Source organism: Nyctereutes procyonoides, unplaced genomic scaffold (assembly GCF_905146905.1).
Source record: "Nyctereutes procyonoides isolate TBG_1078 unplaced genomic scaffold, NYPRO_anot_genome, whole genome shotgun sequence".
In the NCBI taxonomy this organism is placed as follows: Eukaryota; Metazoa; Chordata; class Mammalia; order Carnivora; family Canidae; genus Nyctereutes; species Nyctereutes procyonoides.
In genome coordinates, this window is record NW_026575120.1 from 45,874,470 (window position 1) to 45,896,415 (window position 21,946).

General features: G+C 40.7%; 1 protein-coding gene across 5 annotated transcripts in view; it reads left to right on the top strand.

Moving 5' to 3' along the window:
• Positions 1–21,946, top strand: part of MCPH1 (microcephalin 1) — a 229,912-nt gene that overhangs the window by 48,701 nt on the left and 159,265 nt on the right. For all 5 annotated transcript variants that reach the window (XM_055334855.1, XM_055334856.1, XM_055334857.1 and 2 more), the window contains exon 9: positions 3,994–4,103. In XM_055334855.1, coding sequence (XP_055190830.1) covers positions 3,994–4,103 — 110 coding nt within the window. The remainder of the gene's footprint in view (positions 1–3,993; positions 4,104–21,946) is intronic.

Below are 21,946 nucleotides of genomic sequence, written 5' to 3' on the forward strand. Positions count from 1 at the left end.
TCACCATCAGGCCACCAGATATTTTGACCCTGCAGCTTCTCATAGGGCCATTTACCCTCAGGGATACAGCTGCAGCTCATGCTGGGGTAGAGGGATCCCCTGTAACAGCCAGTCCAGTTCTCTGGAAGCCATGAATTTAAGTGGGCAAACATTTCTGACATCCAGTATGTTGATTAACAAACTGATGACATCACCAAGTGTAGCTCATTTCTTTGATCCATTTCGCCAGTTAGAAAAACATCTAATAACAATGGGCCAGGATTTCTAAGAGCTGTCTCTCGAGTGTGGTAGTTCCTAGCCTGTTGGCTGGCCTCTCGCGTAGTGGGTGTTTTGGATGGAGGTGAATTGGTGCCCATACTCGTATTACATAGTCTGCTCAAGTACGTATTTTTAGTTTCGTGACAGCCTTCGTAGTACGATGTTCTTAGTGCATTCATCCCTGTGATAGAACACGTAGCGTCTGACCGACTTGGGGTGGTTAGTGGTCACCGCCGGTACCTCTGTGTTAGGAAGGATTATGAGGCTTCCTCTTGGCTTTGCAGGAACACGCACGATGGATAGTACTGTCTGCTTAGAGAAGGATTACTATGGCTCACTATGGGGCTTAGAGGCAGAAATGCTATAGTAATAGTAAAAGGTGCATTTTTGTATATTTCTGCATGATTCATAATCCCACGGTAGAGATCGCTTTTATAGCTTCTGATTGATTTTGCAACCATATGAGAAAGTTTGATTATCTTATTGATGCATGTGATACGTCTCATTGAATCAGAAGGAGGTATACCATTTTTTAAATGGAATTAATCTAAAATATTTCATGTATAGGGGCACCTGGGTGGCTCAGTCAGTTAAGCATCTGCCTTCAGCTCAGGTCATGATCTCAGAGTCCTGGGATGAGCCTCACATGGGGCTCCCTGCTCAGCGGGGCGCCTGCTACTCCCTCCCTCTGCTGCTGCTCCCCTGGCTTTTGGTCTCTCTCTTTCTCTTTGTCAAATATATATATATATATATATTTGGTTAGGGTTTAAATTTTTAAAAAAAATTTCCTATATATTTAATAAGAACTAAAGTCCATTTAAGTCATAGGTATTCAGTCAATATTTTGCATATTCTTTTTAAGAGAAAGTGTGAATTACTACTGTACCAAGCAACTAGGCCACAATTTCTCTACTGTCCTGTGCTGCGGGGCCGCAGTGAGCCGTAGCCCCCAGGCCAGCGCTCAGTCAGGCGGTCCATGACCCGCACACCGCCAGCCCTCCTCTCCTCATACGACCATTCTGTTTGTCACTTCCAGTGCACTATTCATTAAATTACACGAGATGCTCAATACTTTTTTATAAAAAGTATTTTATAAATAGGCTGTGTGCCCAACTCACAAGAGAACTTCGGTTGGCCAAACGTGGCCTCTTGTACATGTTCCGAGCGTGGTTAAGGTCGGCCGGGCTGCGCCGAGATGCTCCCCAGGTTAGGTGCATTAAGTGCATTTTAACGGCCGATGTTTTCAACTTATCACGAATACATTTATCTGCATGTAACCTAGTCCTAAGTTGAGGAAGATCGACGCATGTCATCTTGTGATTACATTATGTGTGAAGAATGTCACTAGCGACATTAGTCTTAAGTTTTAAAAGGTCATAATACATCTTTTAGATGTTTGTTTACAAAATGCCTCACAAAATTATTGTTCTCGGCTAGAACCAAAGCATGTGGCCGTAACAATCTCTTTTGACGCAGACACCCTAGCAGGCAGTGAACTTAGGGTGCAATAGCAGGAGTGCATTGGATGCCAAATGATATCTGTAGTCCTCTTCTTTCTTTCTTTTTTTTTTTTTTTTAACAATTTTATTTATTCATGAGAGACACACAGAGAAAGGCAGAGACATAGGCAGAGGGAGAAGCAGGTTCCTCACAGGGATCCTGATGTGGGACTCAATCCCTGAACTGGGATCACGCCCTGAGTCAAAAGCAGATGCTCAACTGCCAAGCCACACAGGCATCCCCTCTTCTTTTCTTATATAGACTTTTCTTTATATACTCTTGCTTTGAGTAAACATTTAGGGTTTTTTTTTTTTTAAAGAAAAAATGGGGATCCCTGGGTGGCTCAGTGGTTTAGTGCCTGCCTTCAGCCCAGGGCCTGATCCTGGAAACCCGGGATCAGGTCCCACATCCCTGCATGGAGCCTGCTTCTCCCTCTGCCTGTGTCTTTGCCTCTCTCTCTCTCTCTCTCTCTCTCTCTCTGTCTCTCATGAATAAATAAATAAAATCTTAAAAAGAAAAAAAAATGAATAGTGGGTACGATTTGTATTCATTCTAATATTGTAATTACTTGTCATCTTAGATCTTAAAGATAAAAAACACTCTCTCCATGTCCTGCCCTAGAGATTAGAAGTTCTCGGCATTTTCAAGCAGTGATTGTGGGATGTTGTGAAAAGTAATGCATAGATAGATGCTCTTACCTTCAAAAGGAGTAAAAGAAATTTAGCTTAGCTGTATCTTATAACAGACTATCAATCGAAGAAGACACGGTCCACTAACCCATCTCCTCAGTAAGGTCTGTGTTAGCTTGCTGGAAGAGAAGTGGAAGATTCGTCAGATATAAAAGATTGTTGAGGGGCTAGTGGGGTCCACATGTGTTGATTGGTTTGCCTGTCTCCAAAAGGGATTTTAGTGTTAGGATTGAGTATAAGGTCGTTCAGAACCCGGCCTTAACACATCTTTAGGGTCCAAGCTGCAAATAACAGCAACTAGTTTGAATTCAAAAAATTATTTACCTGTTGTGCTTTTTTTTTTTTTCACTTAACTGGAATCCTATTTTTGAAAGAAGAGTTAAAACTTTCAAATCGGACCCTCTAAAGTTAATCCTATCTGTTTTACTAGAGCATCCTATTTTATTTGAAGTATTTCGCAAGGCAGTGGTTCCCATGTGATAGGATCTTTAGTTCCTGAGGGCACGTAGTGTATTTTTGCCTTGTATTATGGTCACTGTCGGTGTCTACATTGTCTTACTTGGTTGTAAACTCCATAAGAGTAGGATCTGTGTGTGTGCATCTTGCAACCTCTGATTGTTGATAAGAGCATCAGTGACTGACTGGTTGGATGATGTGGATGGTGGGTTGTATAGGATGACTGACCATCCCTTTGCTGTGCCTGGGACCTGAGTATCCCTTAGCCCCCTCTTTGCCTTTTGTGCGTTATTCTGTTGAGACCACAAAAGTGATGGCTGGTATTTTTAGTCTTCCTTCAGAATACTAGTTAAGTCATATACGAGGCAAACTATCTCAGGAGAAAGAGAGATGAGGAGCGCTGTATAAAGATGTAGCAATTCAAAGGAGACACTTCACACTTCATTATGGGCTACGTGGGATTTCCACACTTTCGCGTCTAATGGAACCACATTTCACTTGATTAGTGTCTTTTTTTGGTTTGTGTGTCTTCGTGGCAAGATGCTTGTCCGAGGCGGAAATTTGTGGGGAGTAGAATCATCTCTCATTTGTAGATTGAAACCTAAAGCCCTGTACTGTACTGAAGACGGTTTTCTAGAGTAAATCTGACCCAAATGCTAGGATTACTTACTTCCTTTATCGCAGAACTGCTTAATCTGAGTTCAGTTTTGATCATTATGTAAGAACCTTGATCATTACGTAAAGACCTAAAAGTTGGAGTTTGAATAGCTGATAAGGTATGGGCCTACATTTTCTTGCATTATCCGCTGGACGAATGGGACACTGTAAAACTGGGACATTGTCACCCGACAGGCAAAATTGTTTCTGACCCTTGAGTTAAGCGAATTGCTTGCTTGGGAGATTGTAGTGGAATAAACCGAAAGTTCTAAATAGACTTCACAGAGCAAGTATGTGTTGTTTATTTCAAAGGACTAGTGCTTTCATGTTACCAGTACGCATGAATTAATTTTTAAATTTTTATGTTGTTAAGTTGCATTCGTATTCAGTCCACGTAAAGTTCTAACCAGTCTTCAAATCTCTTGGGTTTCAGGTGTTAAAAATGGACCAACCAGGCATGATGTTTTGGAGGGCTCAACGGGAGCCTGTGGGGACCTCACCAGACCTCACGAGGAATCAGAGAAAAGAGGGAAAGGCCAAAAGGTGGGTCCATGAAAATATTGTTTTAAACTTTCCAATCTACTACATCATAATGCCCTAGTCTGAGTGAATGTCACTTAAACTAGTCTGCCCAACTTGCATTCTATTCAAAAAAATTAATTATGGTTGGATGTTGGAAAACTGAACTGAAATGTTGGAAAATAGTGAAGCTGAGAGCATTAGTTGCATTCAGGACAGAGTTAGTATTAGCAGGGCGAGCCTTGCCACCACTTTGCCAACGCACTCTCTTGCTTGTAAAAATGCTCAGCTTCTCTCGAGCAGAGGGGGTCGGTTGTGCCAACAATTGTTGTTTTATAATCTGAATAAACATTCACTAGGTAGGAGGTGAAGCACTCAGACGTTGTTCATTTGTGAGCTAATGAAGGTTTGAGTTCAAGCCATCGGAGTGAAAGGTTCCCGTGCCTTCGAGCTTCAGCTTTGGGAGCGTCTAGCTCCTGCTCTCCGCTGTGCGGCTTTCTCGTCACATGGTGTGCTCACCTGAGTCCCAGAAGGGGGATCTAAAACTTTCTGGTTCTTCAACATCCGCTTTTGTGCCTTACGTTCAGTTAGCCTCTCTTTATCTGATGCCTCGTTTATGCCAAGGCCAGGAAAACGTAATTAACGAAACCTGGTTTCCACACAATGGGAAAACTCTCCTGATAAACGAGTAACAATTTGAAAGGCAGCAACGATAGCGCACGGAGGGCGCCAGGGCATCCTAGTCTTCAGGCCCCACAGGAGGAAGAGGACCAGTGACACCTTCCTTACACTGGCAACGGTTAAAATGACAGATTCCATGAAAGTCTGTTATAAGTGGTAGAAACTCTAATTTCTTTACTGATGTGTTCTGGTTTGTCTCAGGAAAATAAAAGAAAAAGGACTCCCCACATGGAAGGGATCACATGTCAGGTGGAGTGGATTTGCAGGGAGGGAAATGGTCGCAGTCCCCTCCCGTGTGAGCGTGTAAGGGACACCAGGCGCCTTGCTTCGGGCGCCCTGGCTGTAAGCAAGTGTCCCTGCACCTGTTACCTGCACCTTCTCGTACCTGCCCTGTGCAGTGGTTCCCACGACTGCGCCTCTGACCCTCTGGCTAGTGAAAGCTAGTGACCCTCTGTCTGCGTTTATGTTTCGTTGCCCTGGGTCCTTGTCGTCTTCTTCCTAATTGCTGCATGGCCACTTAGCCTTCTTCCTTTGGGAAGAAGCAAACACCTTTTGACATTTATTCAGCTGATGCACTGCTGTTTCCTCTTGAGGCGTTTCGGGGTGGTCCCTATACACCTCTGCTTTAGACCGGCACGCTTTATGATAGTACTTACCTACGTTTTACCCTCCCGTGGGTACTTTCTTAGGGAAACAGTCATACCTACTCATCTCTTTCTCGGTATTATGCCTATATTTAAAAAAATTGCCCAGTAAATACTGATCACCAGTAATCAACCATAAAAATGCTTGACGCTATCTAATCACGAGCATGTGGTTTAACTTGGAAGTTAATATTTCAGACATCTGACCTTGCCTGGCATCTACCTGATAACCAGCTTGCCTTGTGCACTGGGTCTGTGGAAGAGCAGGGGGTTAGCGACATGCACCTGGAGGGGGACGTGTCCTACATGGAAAGGATTGTGCCTTTGTTCCTACAAAGCCTCTCGCCTTAGAGGGCTTGTAAAATGAGCAAACAGCCCCTGTACCCTTCCCAGCATTATCGGATGCGTCCAGTGATCAGTGCTACACAAGTGGGGACTGTGGGATAGTCTCACCATCGTGGGTATTAATGAAACCTAAGTGGTTAACAGGGAAAATGAAATACAGAAGGATATATACACGCCTTCACGTGAAGGCTCAAGCAACAAGAATAGTAATAAATGTAGTTACATCACTTGCTCATATGTCGTTTAACTTTGGTTTTGGAGATTTTTTTTTATCCTTTTTAAAACTTAAATTTTCCTTGTGTTTAAATTGAAGAATAGTTGACACACAGTGTTTATTTCTCTGAAACATTAGTTTCTGGTGTAAAACATAGTGATTTGACAACTGTATACATCATGCTGTGCTCACCACGAATGTAGCAACCGTCTGTCACCATACAGGCTACCTTAGTATGTTGGCTCTGTCCCCTGTGCTGTACCTTTCAACCCCATGGCTTACTCATCCCATGACAGGAAGCCTGTACTCCCACTCCCTTTAACCCATTTTGTCCATCCTTCCACTCCCTTCCCCTTTGGCAACCACCTGTTCATTCTCTGCATTTATGGGTCTGTTTCTGCTTTTATGTGTTCAATTAGTTTTGTTTTTTTTTTTTAGATTCTACCTATGAGCAAAATCATTCTCTCTGCTTGACTTATTTCACTTAGCATAACACCCTCTAGCTCCATCTATGTCATTGCAGATGGCAAGATCTCATCCTTTTTTGTGCCTGAGTAGTATTCCATTGCATATATCTATCCATCTTATCTTCTTTATACATTCATCTATCACTGGCAGTTGGGCTGCTTCCATATCTTTGCTATTGTAAATAATGCTACAATAAACCTAAGGATGTGTGTGTATCTTTTTGAGTTAGTGTTTTTGTTTTCTTCAGGTCAATACCCAGTACTGGAATTACTGGATCATATGGTATTTTTTTTTTCATATGGTATTTTTATTTTTAATCTTTTGAGGAACCTACATGCTGTTTTCTACAGTGACTGCACCAATTTGCATTCCCACTGACAGGGCACGAGGGTTTCTTTTTCTCTATATCTTTGCTAACTAACACTTGTTATTTCTTGTCTTTTTGAGTCTAGCCATCTGACAGGTGGAAGGTGATAGCTAATTGTGGTTTTATTTATTTTTTACTATTTTTAAAAGATTTTATTCTATTTATTCACGAGAGACACAGCAAGGCAGAGACACAGGCAGAGGGAGAAGCAGGCTCCCTGTAAGGAGCCTGATGTGGGACTCGATCCCAGGACCCTGGTATCATGACCTGAGCCAAAGGCAGACACTCAACCACTGGGCCACCCAGATGCCCTTCTCATCGTGGTTTTAATTTGCATTTCCTTGATTATCAGTGATGTTGAACTTCTTTTCATGTGTCTATGGCCATCTGGATATCTTCTTAAAAGAAATGTCTGTTCAGGTCCTTTCCTGCTTCTATTTTTATTTTATTTTAATTAATAATTTTTTTTGTATAGAGAGTATGCGTGCAAGTGGGATTTGGGAAAGGCAGAGAGCGGGAGAGAGAGAATCCCAAGCACACTCCATGCCCAGCTTGGAGCCTGACTTGGGGCTCAATCTCAGGATCCTGAGATCATGAACTGAACTGAAACCAAGAGGCAGATGCTGAGCCACCCATGTAACTTTGCCTCATGGCTTTTCTATATTTCTGTCCTTATGTATCCTCTGATTTTATTCTGGATATTTTCTATTGATTTCTTTTCCATTCCACCTTTCCCTCTTTATATATCTGTTCTGATGGTAAACTTATATATTTAGTTTTTAAATTCCACTTATTGTACTTCTCAGTTCTTATAATTCTATTTGCTTGTTTTTAATCTTTTCCAGTTCTCTGTGAAAATTATTAATCTTGCCCTCTATTTCTTTGAGCATGATAAAACATAATTATTTTGAAATCTCTACCAGATAACTCCATTTTCCAGCTCCATGCAGTTTCTGTCTTTGTAATCTGTTGTTTCTCTTTGTTTTCAGTCATGTGTTCCTCTACTATGCCTGGTTATTTTTTTGACTTATCTTCTTAGCAGGAATTGAGGTCAGGCTTTAACTCTGTGAGGCCAGCTATCCCCTGGGGACAATGGTCTTCAGATGCTGGCTCACCTCTGATGGTGTCCCCTTATGCAACCCACTGTCTTGCAGCTCAGCCGTGTCTTCCCAGAGCTGGTGTTTGCTTGTGTCTTGTGAGCTTTACCAATTATTCACAGTGGGGAGTTTGTTGTGAATTATTCCTGGAAATAATGGGTAAATTTTAACAGCTATTAAAAGCCAAGAAACCAAAAACCCTAAGTGGAAACAGGATACACCCTCTGAGGAAAGACCTTCTAAGTCAACAGAAAGGATTTTGAAGATGAACATTTAAGCCACTAGTTGCAAAAGACAGAGTAAATACTGAAAGCAAAAAGAATTCAGTAAAGAATTCAGTAAAGAATAGAATCTCAGAACAATAACTACTATTGGAGGTTTTTTGGTTTAGGACCCATTTTTAATGGGAAAAGTCACTTTGTAAATCAGTAGGAAACTATCTTTTTTAGATTTATTACTTTAAATATACGTTTTTAAATTTGTTGAACCTCTTTTATTTTTAATCCAGTTAAGCAATTTCATGACCTCTATAATCTTATGTACATTAATGACAAGGAGACATATTTCTCCCATCTATTCAGAGGGAGAAATATAACATGTCGTGGCCAATTTTAACCTGTTTTCTGTTGGTTGCTTAATACTGTCATAGAATCTGAAGAAGCTAAATATAAGATGAATGCTAGTACTATGGGAAACATATATGAAAATTCTTTTTCTCCAAAGTATTTTTGTTCATTCTACTACTTCTGTCATTATGGTGGTTCAAACTATTATTATCCTCAGCAGAACTTTTCTTTTAAGGTAAATCATCACCCGGATGGCTTTTCACAAATGGCTGCGTGTTAAAACTTCATTTGGGAGCCACCTCTGCCACGCAAGGGTGTCCCATCAGAGGACTAGCTGTGGCTCCGAGCACAGAAGTGTGTTTGCTGGCTTTCATAAGTTTGGAGGCTTAGCGGGAAATGAAGGCCATAGTACCTCATCATATACAAGTATGCTTATTTTGACAGTGATTTAGGGGGAAAAAAAAGAGAAAGAAAGAAGAGACCCTACACACCAGATAACAACCGTTTTAATTTCTATAAGTTTTTTAACTCGAGGGGAAATGAGGAATAATAGCTTGCATATGTTCCAACCATTGCTTACTGTAGATTTCTACCAAGGTATGAGTCCTTTAGGACACAGATTGCACCCTATGCATCTTATAATACTGAGTACCACATACAAAAGAGGCGTTCAGTAAGTATTTGCATTGATTCCCCTTCTGCTTTTTGAATGAACATGCTATAGCATTTCTGGTGCTTTTAACCATCACACAATGTCATAATTACCTTAATGTCCCTCATTTGTTTCCAAACAGCCCTCCTAAGCTTGTAGAACGGTCTTGCATCAATGAAAGCAGGAAAGTTTTGTACTGTAGTACGTTTTAGCTAAAAGCATTGGTTCCTGAGACAAATCCCCCGTCTACTCCATATTGGTTCTATCACATTAAATTAGTTACTTAATATTTCTGTGTGTCTGCTTCCTCGTACACAAAACAGACATGACGACAGTGCCAATCTCAAAAGTTAGACGCTAAGGAAATGTGTTGAAATGCGCACTGTTCCAGATGGTATCTGATATATGGAGGCATTCCACAAACATTAGCTAGTTATTCCAACACAAATGTGGGTGACATTTGTGCCCACGTCTTGGCCGCCCTTGTTCCGAAGCCATGACTCAAAGTAGACTCGCTCTGCTTGCTTCCCTACCCCCTGTGTGTCTTGAATTAAAATGGCCTTCCAAGTTCCAAGATGTTCCAAATGATGTCTCTTCCTGGATTTATTGACCACAATCATACTTGGGCTGCGACAGGATCTCTGGGCACAGGGGGAAGGAGATTTGGGCGTTCATTTTTTTTTTTTTTTTAACTTGCCACAGGGCTCTGAAATGATGGCCAGCCACTCTGTGAGAACCTCTGTGAGATGGGGCTGCATCACTTTGGGCCATTAATGAAGAATTATTCCCTGTCCCCTCACCCAGGGGAGGGCGGGAAGCATGGGTTCTGTAGTCAGTGATTGGTGTTTTGGTGATTTGCTTCCTCAAGGTTCCCCACAAATACTTCTTTTTTTTTTTTTTTTCTACTCTCATTAGAACCCCCTGAACGTAACTGAGATCCACTCATGCGACTGTGGGGCCTTGACGGAACATGCTCATGGTCACTGCCGAAAGCTGCCATTCTTAAGCACGGTGCCCTCTGTGTAGACTGAGTCTTATATTTTGCCATCACACGGAGGTGCTAGAAAGAACGTTTTAGAGAGCTCTGATGTTGCCTTTCTTGTGGAGGTAGTAAATTTGGAATTTAGCTCATTGTCTGGCTTCTCTCAAGAAGGAAGCTTGCAGGGGAGAAAAGAGTACCAATAGAGGATGGAGGGAAGGGAGGAGAGGCTGTCTAGGGACAGGGATGAAGAGAGCTGGAGGGACAGAGAAGCCTTCTTGAATAAAGAAAATGGGCTGTTTGAGCCAGTTTTTGTTAAAAACAGATTATTTTCCCTAATAGCATCTCTCCTCTGAGAGGCCCCTGAGTGAGTACTTCACTGCTCTACTGGAGACTCCGATATTTTATGAATGTACTTTTATAATTAGCAGTAATTCCAGGACCTTGGCTCTTTGCCACTAGATAGTGTACTTGGCTGAGAGCGTGTAATCTTGTGGGCTGTTTTGTTTTTAAGTAGAACTTTCAAGTTGAAATAGCAGTGAGTCATCCAGATGACAGGTGATATTTATTTTGTTTCTTGAAAATTCAGCACGAGTATGTTGTGATTACTCACTTAGGGGAATTGTCACACTTCCTCGAGGATGACACCCTTTATAAATGTCCCCATAAATAATTACCCCATTGTTCAGGCCTGCTGTATGCAGTCAGATAGGGCCTCATCTCCTGTGTAGGGTGTTGGAGTGCAGATAATTTGATAGGTGAGCTTACAAAGATTGAAGGTGCCCTAGATTTCTAACACAGGTGTTTAAATTACTTTGATATATCACTTTTGGCAAAGTGTCCCCAGAGTTGGCGGTGATGGGAATGTGCTCGTTATGACAGGTGTTGCATCCCCTGGCAGATGTTACTTTGCGAAGCTATCTGAAAACCAGCTGCCTCTTGATGGTATAACAATGCTTTCGACTCCCATTAGCGTGTTATTTTTTTTTCTTGTTATATGAGAAAAAAATATTTATATAAAAGACATCAAAAAGAATCTTCAAAGAGCATCAGTTTTCTTTACTGTGTTTTCTGTGTCCAATACAGGATAACCGATTTTGCGTGCATTATAAAATGCGTGCTTTGTTTTGGATTGGAAGTGGTGGAAATGAGGGACAGTCAGGATGTCTCTGAATCATATTCTCCTGCGCCATCCATGGTCACCATTGGCCGTGTAAAGGTAGAGGCCAGTGTACTACTTTTCCCACCAGGCGAGGTCTACGAGGCCCTTCATGGGGGGACCTGAGCAGTGTGTTTATGATCTGCTGGTAGGTATCCGATGTACCAGGCAAACGAGAGATGGGCATTCTAGATGTAATTAGTCAGAGCTGCTAGTTTCTAAGGCAAGCTTGCTAAATATACCATTTGGGTGACGTTAACTAATTGACAGTAAACCATGGTAACCTGGTTTAGAAATAATCAAATTAATCTATTTGAGTTAGGTGGAAATTCAAGCAAAATAATCTGTTGAAGTAGCAAAGCTCAATCTTTACCTTAAAAAAAAAAATCAACCAAATGGATTCTTCGTAAAGGAAACTGCACATCAGTGAAAGATGCACAATCCTCTGTCTCCCTAGTCAGAATGCTTCCTCTTTGCTAGGCAGCCAGCGTGAAGGGAAGTGTTTGTTGGAGCATACGTGTTAATCCTCTTCCACCCACCTCACTGCCTCCACCTCCCCCTGCTCGCCCCCCACATCCATTCTCTGCTCAGACGATTAGCCCAGGCTAATCATGGTTATTCTCTTCCCCATACCAGTAATTAGTTTGGGAATATGACTCACTTCTGCCCAATAAAATGCAAGGGAAGTCTTATTGGGAGGTTTCTGGAAAAAGTGTTTTCTCACTCGAGATAGCCCTGGGAAGAAACGCTCTCCTGCTCCTCGGAGCTTTGTTATGGCTGGATGTATCTCCTGGAAGTGCCGCAGCCTCAGGGTGAAGCCAAAGAGTGAACCAAAGAAAGGAAGCAGGGGGAGGCCTGCAAATCTTACGGCTTATTTCCACTGACATCAGAGAGATGTGTGAACAAGGGACAAGCTGTCTCATCTGTTATGCTCCCGAGATAGGATGGGTCATATACACAGAGAAATGCAGAGCTGTGTCCACTTGTCCAAAAGGCTAGATGTCATTGTAAATGTGGGTGGCTTTCCCAAGCAGGTTTTTCTTGTGTTCCCCGGAGGAACGATAATCCCCTCCAATGATAAGATATTTATTCCTATTCCTTTTACGAGGTCCATTCAAGTCTTTTCACTCATTTTTTTTAAAGGTATTCCTTTCCAAATAATCTTAGGGCTATAAATTATTGGATATTAATCCAGGATACTTTAGGAGCGTTTTGTTTTGTTTTTTTTTAAAGAAAAAAAATAGAAAAAAAACCCCCAGCATTATGGAGAAGGAAAGGAGTTAACTAGACTCATGACACACAAAACCACAACGCAGAATCACTGAGGCATTATTATGGACTTTGTTAAAAAAATAAAATATGAGGCATTTCAAATAGATTTTGGCACATGCTTTTGTGGCTTTTGGACATGAGTTAAGATTTAGTTAATGTATCAGTGATGAGTCTGTGTAAAGACATAATATAATACAGAATGGCTGTCAAAATGCAGTAGCTCAGTCTGCAGTGGTCCTTATTCTGGTCTTCATTATCAGTGATATTCAATTTTGAAAACCTTTTTTCTTTTCTTTTTGTTTTTTGAAGTTAAGCGGTTTTATTTTTCTGCATAAATATCTTCTGCTTTTTACTTTTGAATAAATCCACTGGCTATAATCTAATTCTGCTCATTTAATAAAAGGCACTGACATCATTCCCAACATTGGGCAGGTTGTGGCTATTTTCTTTTTTTGTTTTTGGTGTTTTCTTAATGTGTCATCCCAGCTTTTTGGGTGAAGATTTAACAAAAGGCAACAAAATTCCTAGGACATTAGGAATCTGAGACACTTGAGTAGGGTTGCAGTGTGTGGTGTGACCCCTATGGGTCAAGGGTAGAGGCATGTGCGTTTGATTCAGAATAACAGCACTAGCCTGGAAATCCCATGAATTTGCCTATGTTCCCCCTAAATCTGTTCCCATTTGTTCCCTAAGGGCCAGATTTAGTGATTTTAGGATTATATTTGGAGTGGCTAATGAGAAAGGAGCTCAGAAGCTCAGAGACTGTCCCTGTTTGCAGGTGACGGTTTATGACTAGGACCAGCCCTCCACTCCCCTGCCCTCCTGTATGCCCCTCAGATCCCCTTCTCTACCACATACCGTGTGGACACGTAGATTCTTATTTAGTAGGTTACGGTTCACTGCTGTCATTTGTTTTGGGAGGAGGGTGCTGTCCCAGGTTTAGCAGTCAGAGAGGCCCTGCAAGCTGTCCTTCTGACACTCTGTTCTTCTCTAAGTACTTCTTTTTTTGGAACAAGAAGGTGTCCACCCTCATATTTACTCTCCCGCCCTGGCCAGGAGAGTTTGTCCATGGAACGCCACTCCGCTGAGTGGAGAACGGGTTGCATAAACACAGGGTCTGGCATGCGGTATCCTCATCTGTCCGGGCCGCTGTAACAGGACACCATAGTCTGGGTGGCTTATAAATACCAGCCACTTATTTCTCACAGTTCTGTAGGCAGGATGTCGGAGATCAAGGTCCAGCAGATTCAGTGTCTAGTGAGGGCCGGCCTCCTGGTTCCGAGGCAGCTGTCTTCTGGGTCCTCCTGTGGCTGAAGGGGCAAGGGAGCTCCCTGGGGACTCTTGTGCGGGCACTAATCCCACGCATGAGGGCTCCACCCCCATGACCTGGTCACCTCCCTAGGGATCCACCTCCAAATGCCATTGCATGGGGGGTTAGGGTTTCAACATATGGAGTTCTCCATGCTCAGAGCCGGGTGATGTGTGTCTGTGTAGATTCAACGGGAGTTTTAACTTTAGATTTTAAGTTTGCTAGATAAAGCCTCCCAAGAAGTAAGGTGATGCATGCACATTACTTAAAAAAAAAAAAATGAATTAGGCATTGATGAATAAGTTGGTTGTACATTTTCTCTACGATTGTTTTTTTATTTATTATAAAAAGTAATCGTTTCCAATATGTAAGTATTCAAAATTGACACTGATGCTTGATTGACATTATTATTATATTATTTGAGAATATTTAGAAAGGCGTTATGCTTTTTAGAAATATGAAGTTTCTACGATCCTATGGGAAACCAATTTCACATAAGGAAAAAAGATATAAGGGAGGACAGTTAAGTCGTGAAAAGTTTAATAAAAGAAAATTAAAGAGTTTTGTCCTATTTTTCTGCAGTGAACCCACTTGGAGCATAGAATTTGTCATCAGATTAAAAAGGGGATATTGAGGGCACCTGGGTGGCTCAGTGGTTGAACGTCTGCCTTCAGCTCAGGTCATGATATCAGGATCCTGGGATCGAGTCCTGCGTCAGGCTCCTGCTCAGCAAGGAGTCTGCTTCTCCCTCTGCTTGTGCTCTCTCTCTCTCTCTCTCAAATGAATAAATAAAAATCTTCAAAAAAAAAAAGATAAACAGGTTACTAGCAGTACAGAGCATCTAGGGAGCTGCTTATTTAAAAACCAAAAAAAAAAAAAAAAAAACCCTGCAATCTCTTGGATCCAGAGGGAGTCTCTCTGAAGACACTTTAAATGATGCAGCTGCCAGGCATTTAGAGGATCGAATATCCCCAGGAAGCAATTTGAAGACATTTTCCAGAATTTATCTCTTGTCATATTTGACTTGCTCTTTTTTTATTTTCACCATATTAAAAATCCATGTAAACATTGGGTTCTGGTGGTGCCCATGTGTATATGTGAGCTGTATTCCTAGTGAACAGAATCAATAATCTTGGCAAATGTGTTGATTATTTCATTTAACTTCCTTTTTAGGAAAAGTAGTTTCACTGTTTACTTATGAAATGGTACCTAAACCCAAAACACATTTCAAAGAAATGTTTGACTTTTAAAGTGTTTTTGTCACTAATAAGACAAGTAGGTTTGTTTAATTTGACCTACCCTTGATAATACTAAAGCAAACACCAGTCAGACTGTTTCCTAAATACTTATATTTCCTCCCACCACTCACTACTTTGGAACTTCCAGAAAACGCTTTTGCCGAAATTAAATGCAGTGTTTTATATTTGTGATTTGCTTCCTATTGTTCGGTAGATTATTTCACTGGATTACCTTTCAGTGTTTGCTTTGAGTACTCTTTGGTGCTGTGTAGCTGTATTTGGACAAGTGCTTTTCCTTTTTTTTTAAGGAACAGAGCCCTACGTTTTCTTTGTCACTGAACAGCAATGTCAAAAAAATGTAACAATTGTTTTTTCTCTCTCTGTGATAGGCCTTGTATAATAGCTTATTATTATATTATGTCCTGTCTTTTCATAATTCCTCCTGAAACGTATCCTTCTTGCTGTCTTGAGGAAGCTTTTGTAAAATTGATCTCATAACTGACATCTTGTTGAATCCATACAGACCACTCACAGATTCTCCACGGAGCCACTAATTTCATGAATATTTCTTTGTGTTATTTGTTCATCCTGTCTAGGATACATATCTGCCCTATCTGCCAAATTTCTTTTCCTTCTCAAAGTCTTAGCTTGGTCACATTTTTCTTTAGATTTTCACCCTCCAGGGCAGGAATCCTTTTTTTCCCTCTTCTTCTCCTTATCACTAGCATCTGGTTTTGTGCTTGATAAATTATTCTGACTCATTTTGTATTTAAAGATTAAATGGGTATTTACTATTTTATATTATTCTTTCTTAGAAATTAGATGATTCTGCTTCCATTAATTATTCAAGAATTTCTCATCTTTTCATCACTTTTGATTCAAAACTGACCAAAGAGGATAAACATGACATTTGAAATTAAAACTTTAGTAGATCTAATGGGACTATTGCTTCTTGAGTGACCACAATCTTTACAAAACTCTGTTCCCAGGAGTTTAAAAAAAAAATGTGTTAAGGAGATAATCTTATTTAGAGTGTTGTAATATGGAGATCATTCCTTAATGAGGAATGCTCAGAGCAAAGGAGAAAGCTGGGGTTCCATAGTCAGGTAAGCAAGGATGTCATCAGGGAGTCTTTGGGAATTAAGAATAAGGATAAAGATAGTTTTATCTAGGTTAAGAAGGAGAAAGATGGTGATGGGTCTTTTCTTGAATTATTGGGGAACAAAGTGGTCCTTTGGGCTTAGCCTGTCTTTCAACAAAAGGGGGAGGACCAGCACTGTTCCCCCCCTGCAGGAGTGCAGAGCTTGGCTTCCACATTGTGAGTGCTACTATTTGTTCAAAGCGAGTGTCATTCCTCCTGAATGATGGAGAGGCAGTCAGAACTTTGGAGGCAAACTAGAGCCTAAGGGTTAGTCTCCTGAGGACTCTTGCCAATACTGGTTCTATCTGTTGAGAGGTGATGGCAAAGGTCAGTTGTTTTAGGGTCCTGGACATTAAGCATCTTACAATAAGCATTCCTAAAATGAAAAGGAATGATATAAATTTATATAGAAGGTTATATTAGAATCTAGAGTCAGGAGCCGAGCCCTGAGGAAGACCAGTCCAGTGGGTCCCAGAGGTCGGTGGAGGAGCATCTTTTGGTTTTACAACATGGCTTATTGTCTTGAGGGTTCCGAGCCAGGTTGTCCGCAGGTGTGCTTACCTGTCGTAAAAGGCATGTGTAATCTGAGCATTGTGCCACATTTTCTCATGGCCTGTCCAGAGAGGATCCTGCTCACGTGTGGTCACATGGGCTTTGGTGCCTGGGGTTTCTTCAAACCTGGGCAGAAGGACAGGTTTCAAGGTCACCAGAGTCCAGAAAGAGATCGGGACAGTCGGATGCTAGTTCTTGGTGATGACAAATCAGGTAGGGGAAAATCTGGAACATGAGTTTGAAGGTTGTAGCCAGATAGTGCAGGAAACCAGACAAATTGGAAATTTGGTAAGGATTGATGATTTGGGCAAGGCAACAAGAATGGAGTCAATATGCAAGTAGGGATAGAAACTAGATTTTTTACATAGGGGAAAAGGAAGTCAAGGGAGGCTCTATCAGAGAAAATGGAGTTTTCACATCAGTCAGTTCCCTGCAGGGTACAAAGAGGTGCAAAATAACTCAGACAGTGAACATGGCTAGGATCTGATATCCTGGAATGGTGTAGTATAAACAATGCATAGTTTCCCACAGAGACACAATTTTTTTTTCCCATAGTCCCTCCTCTAATAATCAAAGAGAGATTATTTATGATCGCAAAATAAGACTGGTCTCATTAGATTTATTTACATAGGTGTAGCAAGAATAGTTTGCAGGAAGTTTTCATAAGGAATCTTAGATTGCACATTTAAAAGCCTCTTGGGGCTAGGAAACCCAGCCAAGCGCTTGCTGTCAGATTCCACCTTCAGTGTCTATACATTTGCACAAATTCTTCTGAGGTACCCAGTATAGCCTATGGAGGTTCTTGGACCTCTACAAAGTGATCTTTTTTTGCTCATCTGTTAGTCAGGATCCATGGGAGCCAGATACCAGGCTTGTTTTCCCCAGAGGGCTTTGGCAAACATTGATGCCATAAAGTCTACCTTAGTTTCTTTTTTTTTTTTTCTACCTTAGTTTCTTGAAAGGATCTGTTCATTGTTGATTAAGTGAGCATCATTCTCAGATATGATCTTGCAGCCCAAGGCCAAGGTTACTTAACCAGTTTTTTCAGTTATGTCCTGGTAATGAGGAGGACAGATTCTTTTTGAACCTAGACAAATAATTATATTGCCCTGAAAGTAAGAATACTAAATAATATCGAGTTTCCAAATTCTGGAAGGGTCAGGTAAGGAGACTCAGATAATATTTCTAAATATGTCCTTTCTTTTAGCAAAAGCTTCATTTACCAAACTGTTTTAGGATACAGACAGCATAAGAAGAGCAGGGACTTCCTTATATTTAGAAAGTAGAACATTAAAATATTCCAAATAAAAGCCACAGTCCTTCCTCAGTAGTTCATTTAAGCCTTTGTCATTAATTCTCACTTTGCTTGATCTCGGGTTAGTTGTCTCACGAACCCATCTGCTTCTCTCAACCACTGAGCCTCCCAGGTCCCCCCAGCATAGTCCTTTTCCATGGACTTTTAAGAGGATGTTTCTTTTGAAGACCAATCACTCTGGCCTATGGGTGATTACAAGTGCTGGTCAGAGCGCATCATAGTGAAACGAGAAATTGTAGTTGACAAGGGTTCTACATGGCTGTGGCCATTGAATTACTGATAAGTCTCAAAAGTGAGAGGTCTGATGAGAGTAGAATAATGCACTGATGGGGAGCATTGTTGTAGTTTGAAGACAAAGGCAACCAGAAACGGTATAGTCAACATCTATAAGCATAATGGTTAGCACTGTTTTCAAAGAAGAGCAGATATTATATGTAATTATAAAAAATGGAAGAACATAATCTTTATAGAAAAAAAAAACCCTTCAGATATAACAAAATGCCCCAAGATATAATATACCCTGGATATCCTAAAAATGTAACTGGAGTAGACCAAGAATATATCAGTATTGTCAAGTCAGGAGATCCTATGAGTCTAGAGTAGGACCTGAATATCTGTAGATCAATAACATTTTACTCACTTAAATTTAACCTGAGGATGACCAAGTGTCATTTCTAATTTGACAACTCCTTCCATACAACTCCTCAATAGTAACATAATCACGTTGACTTAATTATTTCTTAACATCTCTCTTTTCATGTGGTGGAAGACAACATCTTCATGATTCTCCAGGTGTCTCTGGGAAATCTCAAAGACAGCTTAGGATTTGAATATGGGAAGGTGAAATATCAACAGTTGTCAGGAAATTTTGCGCACTTGATTAAGATAGGATCATAGGTTACTTAGAAACAGTACCTGATTCCTTAAAGTGCAAAAAGATTTTATAAGTAAACATAGGATAACATAACTTTAAAATGCCTTACCTTTTTCTTTTTTTTTTTAATTTTTATTTATTTATGATAGTCATACAGAGAGAGAGAGAGAGAGAGGCAGAGACACAGGCAGAGGGAGAAGCAGGCTCCATGCCGGGAGCCCGACGTGGGATTCGATCCCGGGTCTCCAGGACCGCGCCCTAGGCCAAAGGCAGGCGCCAAACCGCTGCGCCACCCAGGGATCCCCTTACCTTTTTCTTAAATGACTAGATTTTTGAAATACTCAAGGAAGCAGCAGTCAACATAAACCATAGAAGGTTATTCTAGTAAAACACAATCTTTGTTATCCAAACAAGTTACACAGAAAAAAAAAAAAAAGAATGAATGCACGACACTACATTTTAGGTGAAAGCAGTTAGCAGTAAACCAAGGAAATGAGCCTGTCAATTCGGAGTAAAGTTTGCTAAGGTTTTTGCAGATGTTCTAGGTTTTCAAACCCAACATTATAAACTAAGACAAAGTTCATTCCTCCTTTTGTCTTTTTTGAAACTCTTTCATGTTCTGGAGCAACCTGGCACTTGAGGACCAATCTCAGGGGTTCTGCAGGGTCAGAAATAATTTCATAATATTTGCGAGATACTGTTAACATGTAGTGGGTATATGGTTGGCTATCTCTGAGTGTATCTATGTCGATAGTTATTAAAAACCCATAAAGCTTTCTGGGATCATGGAGAAGCTGGAAGAGTGCTGTGGGGTTTAGGAACTAAAAACTTGCTCCTTCAGGATAGACCTCTTCTTGTTCTTGAAAAATAGAACTGGGTACACGTTTGTATTTCTTTCAAAGTATTGCTACTAACTGTAGTGTAAACCACATGTTAATTTTAACTTCTAGCTAAAGTAACCTCTAAAATTAGTTACTAAGGTTAGTTACTAAGGTAGCCTTTGAGAAAATGGACCTTAAAAATGTAGCACCATGTGCCTGCATTTGTCCATATTTCATTGTCTCTGTCCCATGTAAAAATAAGAATCAAAAGCATATATCCTTAAAATTATGTTTAGTCAGTGGGATGCCTGGTGGGTGAAGCATCTGACTTGGGCTCAGGTCTTGATCTCAGAGTCTTGGGATGGAGCCCCGCATCGGGCTCCCAGCTCAAAGAGGAGGCTGCTCCTCCCTCCGCCCCTCACCCCACTCATGCTCTCTCTATCTCTCTCGAATAAATAAAATAAGATAAAATAAAATCGTGCTTAGTTATTAGAATTTCTGTGTTCTGTTTTACTAAGCATGAGTATCCATTGAGTAACTCAGTTTAGCGTTAGATGATGGTTTTGAGTTGCCTAAATATCTTGGAATATATCTTAAAGATTTCATAATGTAAAACATGGATGCTGTTAAAGTTAAATTTGTCAAAATAGTGATTCAATTTGGTTAAACACAAATTTATATTTTTTAATAGTCTTAAACATAAAGCAGCAGTAATGCTCATTTAATCAATGAGACTGAAAGGTTGGGAAGAACATGTACCAGAAGAATAAAAATGTACTTTGTTATCATATCTGATAGAGAAGGGATAGCTGTTTTTAATAAACCAAAAATATTCAGCTAATCTCATTTGCCAGAGATTTACCAAAACATGTGAACTTGAGTTCTTAAAACATTTTGAGTTTCTATGAGAAGTTTCTTTTCAATGTTGAAAATACTGGGAGTTCGATTTTCTTAATTTCTCGGGATTTTAGGAAAATCCAATTTATAGGTTATTCTTTCTAAGCCAATTACAATAGAGTTTCTTTAAGAAATTTTATAATCTCATGTGGTAACATCATCTCGTGGTGCTTATCTCAGATGTGTGATACTGGCCTTTCTGAATTGCAGGCATATATGTACAGAGACACACACAGCTTGTAATTTCAATTTTAGGACTTTACTTGTGGCTCAAGTATAATAAACATGGAAGTACAAAACTCTTTCTGGATATCTACTTGGAGGCATGAAATACTTAACAGTTTTGAACTCAAAGTAGAAAAATAAACAGGAAAAAAAAAAACCTTTAAGGCAGTTTCTTTATCATTTTTCACACAACAAAGATCTCTATAAACAGTCATCCCCTTTACAGATCTAACCGAATGGTCAGATCATAAAACCAAAGGAAGCTGGCACCAGAAATCAAGTAAATACTCAGAATCAAGATCAAGGACTTACCATAGTATCAGCAGACAAGAGTCTGGAGCACAGAGTCCCCAGCCGGGCCCTATGTTGGGCACACAGACGGCTGGTCAGGAATGGCACACAGGGACATTTAAGAGGAACAATCCCATCTGAGCCACATGCCAAAACTTCAAAAAACAAAATGCACAAGAAAATGAAAATCTTTGTATGCATACTGTTGTTATAGGAACGATCTTCATCATTGAAGAATGTCTCGAAGCAGAGGAAGGGACCCAGTGTTTTACAGAGGCAGGTAGAGCAGGGTGTCTATGAGGATGGCGATGGTCTTACCTGAGTCACTGAGGAAGGGCAGGGTGCATCCTGCTAAGAAAACAACATTCTCGGCTGAGTAAATTCGAACCTCTGAAGGACTTTCCTAAAACCAGCAGCATCCCATCTAGCAAGAAGACAGGAGCCACCAGGGAGTTGTACAAAATGGAAAGATTTTATTGGAAGGGGTGTAGGGCAAAGAAGTGATTAGCAAAAGAAAAAGGCTTTTTTCAGGCAAGATCACTTTCCCCTAATTGGAAGGGCAGGGGGCCTTACGCAGATTACCTCCTCTTCTGTTGGGGGATTGAGAAGGCTCACGTGGCAGATGAGACCTCCCTGATGCTGATCAGAATATTCCTGACTGGTGGTTAAGAATACATTTCTGGGGGAGGTTGAAATTGCACTTAGGTTAGGGATTATCCTGCTTTGGTGACCTAGCCTGGCTCAAGTAATGCCATTTGAG